General features: G+C 51.0%; 1 protein-coding gene across 1 annotated transcript; it reads left to right on the plus strand.

Annotated features, from left to right (window-relative positions):
- Positions 1-881: 881 nt before the first annotated feature.
- LOC135975739 (paxillin-like) lies at positions 882-8,984 on the plus strand. Its single transcript, XM_065567842.1, has 5 exons — positions 882-1,005; positions 1,154-1,327; positions 1,874-1,955; positions 3,217-3,365; positions 5,229-8,984. Exons 2-5 carry the CDS (start codon positions 1,166-1,168, stop codon positions 5,493-5,495), a joined length of 660 nt encoding a protein of 219 aa, XP_065423914.1. The 5' UTR covers positions 882-1,005; positions 1,154-1,165; the 3' UTR covers positions 5,496-8,984.
- Positions 8,985-9,196: the final 212 nt, after the last annotated feature.

The following is a 9,196-nucleotide window of genomic DNA, read 5'->3' on the forward strand; positions in this document are numbered from 1 at the left end:
TGGGAGGGTGAGAAGGAGACTGTGAAGGAGAGGAGAGAAGAGACCGGAGAGACAGCAACAACTGCGTGAGACAGGGAACGGGAGACAGTTTGGGAACCACTCAGAGAGCATGTCTCTGCCTTTGTAAGCCAGCCAGGAACCTATGAGGTAAAGGGAAGATCTCCGTGGAGGCTCTACCAGCAGCCCAGAAGCATTTTTTTCCAGTAATCTCTGCTTTATTGGGAGGGTGAGGAGAGCCAAATCTCCACCCCTCAACACTCTGCTGTTCTAGCTCCTGGGGTCTCTGGGTAAGCCACACTTTTGTGTCAGCCTCATTGTAACAAAGGTGCATCTCTGCACCTGCTCCTGTTCTCACTGGCTTCTGCAGACACATTAGCCTCTCCAGAGCAAGTCCTGGTCTGTCCATATACAGGACAGCTGAAGAGCTGTGGGCAGAGGGTTGGATCTTTTGATGACTACCTGTTCTATTTATTCCCTCTGAAGCACCTGGCATTGGCCACTGTTGAAAGACAGGATACTGGATTAGATGGACCTTTGGTCTGACCCAGTATGGCTGTTCTTACGTTCAGAGACTGCAGAAATCCCTGAGGAGCTGTACAGTGCTTGCCTTACAGTCTCTGGGTTTTTTCTTTGCAGTTCATGGCCCAGGGGAAAGCTGGGGGCAGCTCCCCTCCGTCTGCACCCCCAAAACCTGGCAGCCAGTTGGACAGTATGTTGGGAAGCCTCCAGTCTGACCTGAACAAACTGGGAGTAGCTACCGTTGCCAAAGGTGTTTGTGGAGCCTGCAAGAAACCAATTGCTGGACAGATGAGTCTAAGGCAGCATCTTGTGGCTAAGCCTTGGCTACAGCAAGGAGTAACTGGGAGGGCTGTATCATGAGGCTGAAGGGACTGGCGATGCTGAAGAAACTGAAGTACTCTATTTATCCACTGGCCAGGTACGCTGTAAGCTCCTCCAGTGACCTCTACCCTGCCCTTGAGGGACTGCCCTCTCCTGAGATGATAGGTAATTCAGTTTTCATGCTACCCCAGTCCAGGGCTCCCTTGAGTAGTAGAACGTGTAGTTAGTGCCAAACTCTACCTGGTGTGTTGTCACGTGAGTTGCCACAGCAAAGAAGTAGTCGTCCCCCATAACTGCTCCATCTTCCCTACAGGTCGTCACAGCCATGGGGAAAACCTGGCACCCAGAGCACTTCGTTTGCACCCACTGCCAGGAGGAAATTGGGTCACGCAACTTTTTTGAACGTGATGGTCAGCCCTACTGTGAGAAGGACTATCATAATCTCTTCTCCCCTCCCTGCTACTACTGCAACGGGCCCATCCTCGACGTGAGTCCCTGAGCCAGCACGTGTCAGTAGAAGTCTCTCTTGGCCATGCACGCGGGGGTCTGGTGCTGTACTGTCGAGTAGAAAAGCGCACATCCATCTACCCCAATAACTCTTCTCTTGTAGTTTTGGGACCCCTATTCGTCCTTCACCCTAGTGCTGTAGGAGAAATAATTGGACCCAGTGCAGCTATCTCCCTCCATCTGCTGTAGGGTCCTGCAATGAAAGGGCAGGTTCTACTGAACTAAATTTGCCCCATTGCAACTCTACTAACTGAGTATTAGGATCTAGCTATCTTCACTGCAGTAAGGATCTCCTGATTTTCCCCAGTGGGATACCATGGTAGGAGGCATTCCTGCTGAGTTTCAGAGTACTGCACGGGACTGTGTCCCCTTCTTCCCCGGGTCTAGAGGAAAGGAGTGGTGTGTCTGACCTTGTTAGGGTAAAGGGAAGTGGGGGGGATTGAATCCCCAAGGAGGGGGCTTGGCTCAGCTCTTTAAGCACAGTTGATGTTTGCTGCGCTCACTGTTTGGGGTTTCTCCCAAACAGAAAGTGGTGACAGCCCTGGACAGGACATGGCACCCAGAACACTTCTTTTGTGTGCAGTGTGGCGCTTTCTTTGGACCTGAAGGTACTATTAGTTTTTGCAGAGAGAAGCCACTCTGGTGAAGCAAGTAAGGGGTGGGGATGAAGGCAACATAAGGGGCTGTGATGGGTCCTTTCCATAGAGCAGTGGTCCCCAAACTGTGGGGCATGTTTCGGGGGAGCGTCACCGCCCAGTCTACCCCCATAGGGGGTGGAGAGGAAGTGCCACTCAGCCCCGCTCTGCTCCCAGCTGTGGCCCTGTCCTCTGGCACTTGGCCTGCTGCAGCTTTGAACCCGACCGCAGCTCCGGCTGCAACTCCACTCCCGGCCCGGGCTTCAGCCCCATCCTCGCCCACCTTAGCCAGTCCGAGCCTCCCCACAGGAGTCGTGGCCCGGCTCCCGACCGCAGCCCCGGCTGCAACTCCATTCCCAGCCAGGTCTCCAGCCCCATCTTCACCCACCTTAGCCTATCCGCGCCTTCCCCCAGGCAGGGCCGGCTTTAGGAAGAGCGGGGCCCGATTCCTGGGGGCGGGGGGGGGGGAGAGAGACCCGAGCCGCGCCGGGGGACTGGGGGGGGGGGGGGAGAGAGACCCGAGCCGCGCCGCGGGGCGGGGGGGGGGATCCGGAGCCGACCCGAGCCGCAGGGACCGGGCCGGGCCAGAGCCGCTGGGGCCTGCAGGAACGGGGCCGCGCCTCCCCGGAGCCCTTCTCACGCCCCCGCCACCACCCCAGCTTACCTTGTGCTGCTGGCCCGCCCCTGCTTCTTTTCAGGATTCACGGGAAGCAGGGGAGGGGGCGGGGCGTTCAGGGGAGGGGAGGAGGGGCCGGGGAAGTGAGCTGGGGGCGGGGTGGAGAGCTGCAGCGCGGGGCCCTCTTGGCGCGGGGCCCAATTCAGCCGAATCGGCTGAATCGGCCTAAAGCCGGCCCTGCCCCCAGGAGTCACGGCCCCGCCCCCAACCGCAGCTTCGGGGAGTGGGGCACGGACAGGGATAAGGGGGGGCACGACCTGAAAAGTGTGGGGACTACTGTCCTAGAGCAAGTGATGTAGAAAACGGGGAGTGTGGGGGTAGAGAGGGACTGTGGTGTTACTTAGTGGATGGGGAGCTAACAGTGATCGCTATTTCCACATGGAGACTACAGGAGGTGTAGCATGTGCTCCTCCTATAGCAGAATAAGGGATACCTCGGGTCTGTGACTGGGGATCCCAGCCACCCTGTTAGCCCCATGGAGTCTGGCTGGGTATTCCCATGAAGGAAGGTCACAAGCTGATGCTGTCTGGCTCTGTTTTTCCCTTGTGTCCTTGGCAGGGTTTCATGAGAAGGATGGCAAAGCCTATTGCCGCAAGGATTACTTCGACATGTTCGCTCCGAAGTGTGGGGGCTGCGCCCGGGCCATCCTGGAAAATTACATCTCTGCCTTGAATACCCTATGGCACCCTGAGTGCTTTGTCTGTCGGGTAAGAGAGCCTGTGCTGCCCACTGGCACCTGACCCCTCTCCCAAGTCCCCTAGGTGGTTCCCTCGATCAGAACAAGGGGTCTGTGCCAGCACAGGACAGCCAGCCCAAGAAAATACATAGTGTGATAGTGACCACGCACCCTCTTGCTTCTCTGCCTGTTTCCATTCAGTTCTCTAGGGGCTTAATTCCCTCCCCCTGCCCCATAGCCACAATTATGGGCTTCTGCAGCAGTTCACTGATAAGCACAGAATTTTTCCAGTGGTTTCTTAGTAATAGTGAGCTAAGCTTTCTAAGCACTCCGCCTCAGCACCCTGTGAATAGAAATTCTGGCAGTCTCTTGTGAGCAGCTGACCAGCTTCATCCTTGCCTGGACCTGGGTTCAGGCTCTTCTGCTCAGGAGATGTTGCTGGGCATTCTTCACGCTGCTGCCTGTTAGTGGGGGCAGCAACTTTCGGGCAGATTCTGTCTTTCTGGTGTTAAAGTCAGGCCAATTTCCAGTGTTTGTTTTCGAATGGAGGTGGATGGCTTAGTAGTCTCAGCGTCAGGCTCCCAGGAGCCTGCTGCCTTTCAATGCTGCAGGCAACTGGAGTTCCTTGCAGTTCACTGTGTGAGAACATGCCTGGATATGCACTTACTGTGGCTGCACCCTGCTGGATGCCTGCACGCAGGGCTCAGTTTGCATCTGCCTGTGACTAAGTAGATGTCCAACCATGCGTGCACTTGTGGTAGTGTGCGTGTCCCTAGGGAGGAAGGATGGGCTGGACGTTCAAGTACAAAACTAGGACTCAGGACATCTGGCTTCTGTTCTTGACTTTGCTGCTGACCCGTGTGACCCTGGGCAAGTCCCTTAATGGCTCTATACCTCAGTTTCCCCACGTGTAAAATGTGGGGGAGTTCCTCCTAACTTCCCATGACTGTAGTGAAGGTACAGCCATTAATACCTGCGTGGGGCTTAGACAGTGATAACCATTATAGAGAGATGGGTGCCTCTTAAAAAATTGGTCTCTAACAGCTTCTCTTCCTAGACATTAAAAGACCCAGTATCGCTTTTGTAAGGGTGTGGACTTGTCCCCCAGGGTCCTTGCCGAAAATTTCTCCCCCTCCACATTTCTCCAGTGGCTGTCACCTTCTGCCTGCCACTGTATTTCAGTGGTGAAGTGACTCTTGTATGTGTATAGTCTGGGATGAGTCAAGAAGGAGGGTGCTGTCCCAGGGAATATGCATAATATCTGGCATTCTAAATGGGTAATTTAAAAAAAACCCTACTGGCCGTCACCTTCTTTTTCACTGATATGAGCGTAAGCAGGGCAGATACAGCTAAAGAAATTAAAACCAGCCCATTGTGACAAGGTAAAAGGTGCACGTGATGCCCTGGAGCATAAGGAATTCTTCCCTGCCTATCACCTGGGTGAGCTGGGGTGGGTGGGCTATAAAAGCTGTTGTGGTGGCAGCTGTCTCTGTGGAAGGGGGTGTTCTCTTCCCTCCCAGCTTACTGGAAGCAGGAGAGGCTCTGGTGTTGCTTATCAAGTGTTCTCAGTAGTTTTGCTCTTGGGTTTGGATTTTCTTTGTGTTAATAAAGCCAGCCTGGAGTAAAGGGACATGAAGTATAGTTGAGGGCTTTATTTTCCCTCCCAGTTGCTGCATCTGCCTGCTTATGCTCAGTAACCCTGTGTCTGCTGGGCACCCATCATCTTTGCAGCAGTACTTCTGCAGCCCCTTTCTGCTGGATGAAGATGATTCACCCTGCCCACTTCCTGCAGGAGGCAGCTAGGGGCATGGCAGGTGAAGGCATGGATTGTGGAGTTGCCTGTGTCCCCAGCTTGCCATATCAATCTGTTCCCTTTTGCTTCCACCTCCTGCAGGAATGTTTCACGCCGTTCATCAACGGCAGCTTCTTTGAGCACGATGGGCAGCCCTACTGTGAGGTGCATTATCACGAACGCCGCGGCTCGCTGTGTTCCGGCTACCAGAAGCCCATCACGGGATGCTGCATCACCGCCATGGCCAAGAAATTTCACCCAGAACATTTTGTCTGTGCCTTCTGCCTCAAGCAGCTCAACAAAGGAACCTTCAAGGAACAGAATGACAAGCCCTACTGTCAGAACTGCTTCCTCAAACTCTTCTGCTAGACGCATCCTAGCTGGGAACGGAGCATTTTTCTGCCACCTCACTAGGCAGCCGAGTCTCTCTGAGCATTACTGTGATTTAGAAACCTTGCCGGGGGAGGGGGGAGACGGGGAAGGGGGGTGCTAAGTGCTGCTCCAGAAAGACGAGATGGACCATTAAACTGGAAATGCCCATGTTGTGTTTCAGTGGGGAGATGCTGAGCCCTATCATTAAAGTGTTGTATGATTGTTGGCAGCCGAGAGGAGCCTGAAGCGCTAGCGAGGAGATGCCTTTCTCAAGGAGAGGGCTGGATAAAGCCTTGAGTGAGCTCTCCCTGAGCCAACATGTGACACTTCCAAGCCAAACGTCCTTGGCTTTGGTGACACTTCTCTCGCTGGGGCAGTTAAGCGCTGTGTGACCCAAGCAGTAGCTCTGCTGCTGCACAGCAAGGGCCATGCTCTGACCTCTGCATTGCCCGGGCTGTGCACGGTCGAGTCCTGGGGCACACGGGATTTACTACGATTACAGCAGCAGCCCCAGAAGCTGTAAAGACCCTGCAGTGGAGTCTTTCCAGTTCAGTAACACTGCAGGGAATTGATGCCACTTATTTTTTAGAAAGGGGAAGTAGGGAGCTACTCTGTTTTTCTAGCTTGTGATTCTCTCCCCCTCCTGAATGGAGTGTCCCATTTTGTGCTGGACACCCCCAACTCCCCAGGAGTGGGTAGGGCAAATGCTCCTAATTCTGCTGCTCCTCGGAGAGGAGGAGGAGACTGGCACCAATTAATTTTAAAAGAAAATGCAGAGAAATTTGAGGGCCCAGCCCTCCCCTCTGAGCGAATGTGGCTTATGCTGTGTGTCTGGCCTGCATTTTACTAAGGGAAGGGCCTGAAAAGCCTCTCTAGGTTTTTTTAAAAAGCAAGGACAAAGTAAAGCTATAGACTTCGTATTCCTTGTTCATCTTCTTCTCTGCTCTTTGCTAATCAGGCCGGCAGTCCCTCTTCTTTGATACTGTCCTGTTCCTTGCTCTTGAGAAACACGTTCTACTGAGACTCTCTAGAGCAATAACCTTTGATATTGACTGTTACTGGTCTAACAAGTCCCCGAGGTCTGGTGTATCTGACCCTTGGAGTTTTGCTATGGAACTGAATACTGTATGCTTTGATAAAAACTGTAGATTTCTACACTGAGGTTTGAGTTCAGAACTAATTTACTTTTAATCCTCTTCTACAGAAATTGGTTTTGAAGTGATTTTAAGAAAGCTACTTTTATATCTCACACTGTGCTGTTCTAGGCAGGGTACCAGTTGTGCTGGTTACTGCATCTGTAACCTCAATGCTTGGGTCTAACAAACCATTAACATGAAGTATTTTCTTTTTACTGGGGGTTGGGAGGGCTCTGGGTTTTGCAGGGGAAGGGAATGTGACTTGTATTGTTTGCTAGCACAAGCAGGTGAGCTGTGAATAGCTCTTTTAATTATCTCAGATCACCTGGAAAGTTTATTTTGTAACCTGTAAACTGCTGTATTTGACTTACCTGCCTTTCTCCAAAGCCCGACTTCCAGGGTATCAAAAAGTGAGTCTTAATTCAGTGCCACATGATGCAGAGATGGAGAACCCAAAGTCCACCTTCATAGTTTTATTCCTCTTCAACCATCAGAAATGAGAGCAGAGGGTTAACTCGGGAAGGGGAGTTCTCCCCTTAGGTGGGAAGGATGGTCCTGGGGTTGAAAAAAAGGGCTGGGAGTCAGGAGATCTGGAATCTGTGCTTGATTCTGCCACAGACTTGCTGTGTAACCTTAGGCCAGTCACTTACCCATTCTGTGCCTCAGTTTCCCCATCTGCAAAATGGGGCAATATTCCCGCCTTGTAGGATTTTGAGGTTTAGTTCATATTTGTCAAAGGCACTTTCAGATCTTGAGAAGGAGGGTGATGTAGAAGGACAAAGGATTGTGTTAGAAACAACCCTACAGTGTTCTACACTAATGGTGAAAGTGGTTCAGTGAGAAGAAGGTTTTAAAATATGACTCTAGAAGATTCTAGATCTTTGGTTATTAGGGCATGGCACATTGGGGTGGCTACAAAATGCTCAAAATGGAAAAGGCATAGGGAGTTCTGGGATTAACTGTGTAAGAAACAAACCCTCACTTTAACAGAGGGATCCTAGCTTACTATTTTAAATAACCTTAGCTCGATGCTTCACTACCATCCTTGAATAAGTGGAACTGTTTTTCACTGGTTTCCCATACAAATGAGCCTCAGTCTGTGGTTGTGAAAACAGGGTTTTGTGGAACAAGTGGTAAAACAAAAAGCTACTCCAGCTGGGTAGAGCACAGCTTTTGGGAAGTTCCCAAGGCAAGAAACTGTCTAAATGGTCATTTTGGAGTTGAAATTAGTTTTACTTAAAATTGGGATTTCTGAGCTTCCTGCTGAAACTGACACTTGTTCTGACCCCGCTGGTTGGGAGAACGGTCCTGTGTCCAGTGCACAGGACTGGGAGTGTCTCTGCCACTGCATTTCTGTGTGATACTGAGCGAGTTTATAACCTTCTGTGCCTCCATTTCCTTATCTGTAAAATGGGGATAATACTTAACCTACCTCACTGGGGTGTTGAGGCTTAATTCACGGATATTTCTGAAGGGTTTTGAGACCCTTGGAGGGAAGGTGCTGTAAAAGGGGAAAATCTTGTTACACTATCCCAGTGTCAGAGCAAAACCGTTTCATCCCCTTTTAATAATGGTTTAGTAGTCTCCATGACCATTACTGCCTTAGCAAAATGTTGAGAGGTTTCCTGATCAATTGGGATTTAAACTGGTTTGGGGATGGGTCCTATGCTCATTGCTGCCTCCAAATGTTACTTTCCCTCAAGCTGGCTGCTGCCAGTAGGAGGGTCAGAAATACCCATTTTAAATTTCCTAAATTCAAGTACAGTTTAGACTGGAACATTTGAAATGCTATACAGAGCAAACTGGGGAAAGGGATGTGTTAAGACTGCCCTGGGTGATTAGCAAGCATACTTCACAGATACTGATGGTGCTAAAGTGCAGACCAGCAAGTTGTACTACTGCACTGTTGCAGGTAGTGGGACGTGTCCCAAGGAGTGGTTGGGGAGAGGGGTTAGGCGAGAATGTGCTTTTGGAAGGCTGAGATGGGTTATTAAGGCTTAAAGTGGACACAGGAGGCAGGTGTGTACAGTACACAACCACTGAGGAGCTACAAGACTGCATGCAGAGGCCGGGCAGCTGCCCATTCAGAGGCAAGTTAAGCTCTAGCTACACCCCTGTTTCTTTGAAAGGTTTTGTGTTAGGGTTACTATAATGTTGTCTTGAAAGGCCTCAGTGCTCTGTTTACAATGATCTCCTAATCTGATGAACTCTGGCAGTGCAATCAAAGAGCTATCAGACAAGGTGGGTCTCAATCAAATCACGCCCCGAATAGCTTGGGGGGATTTCCCTCTGGGTCGACAGTTACTTCATTTGGTTTTCCTTGTAAATGTCTAACTCTGCTTTTTCCATTTAAAATCCCTATGATTATGCTAATAAAATTTTACCATTATTTTCACTTGACTTGGTTCCACTCATTTCTAGGCTTGTGGAAATGGTTCAAAGCATCCATCGTCTGTAGCTCCTCTTGCCTTCCACGATGGAGAAACCAAAGGCCACGCTGGCAAGAGCTGAGGAGGGTGATTTTTATTAGTACGGTTTCGACCTTAGCCTGGACAGGGCAGA

Source organism: Chrysemys picta, chromosome 15 (assembly GCF_011386835.1).
Source record: "Chrysemys picta bellii isolate R12L10 chromosome 15, ASM1138683v2, whole genome shotgun sequence".
In the NCBI taxonomy this organism is placed as follows: Eukaryota; Metazoa; Chordata; order Testudines; family Emydidae; genus Chrysemys; species Chrysemys picta.

What these genes read in the sequence shown, in the direction of transcription:
- LOC135975739 (XM_065567842.1), top strand. Translation starts at nt 1,166, where the DNA reads ATGGGGAAAACCTGGCACCCAGAGCACTTCGTTTGCACCCACTGCCAG. An exon ending in GCAACGGGCCCATCCTCGAC is followed by an intron (nt 1,328 to 1,873) that starts GTGAGTCCCTGA and finishes TCTCCCAAACAG; the next exon opens with AAAGTGGTGACAGCCCTGGA. An exon ending in CTGAGTGCTTTGTCTGTCGG is followed by an intron (nt 3,366 to 5,228) that starts GTAAGAGAGCCT and finishes CACCTCCTGCAG; the next exon opens with GAATGTTTCACGCCGTTCAT.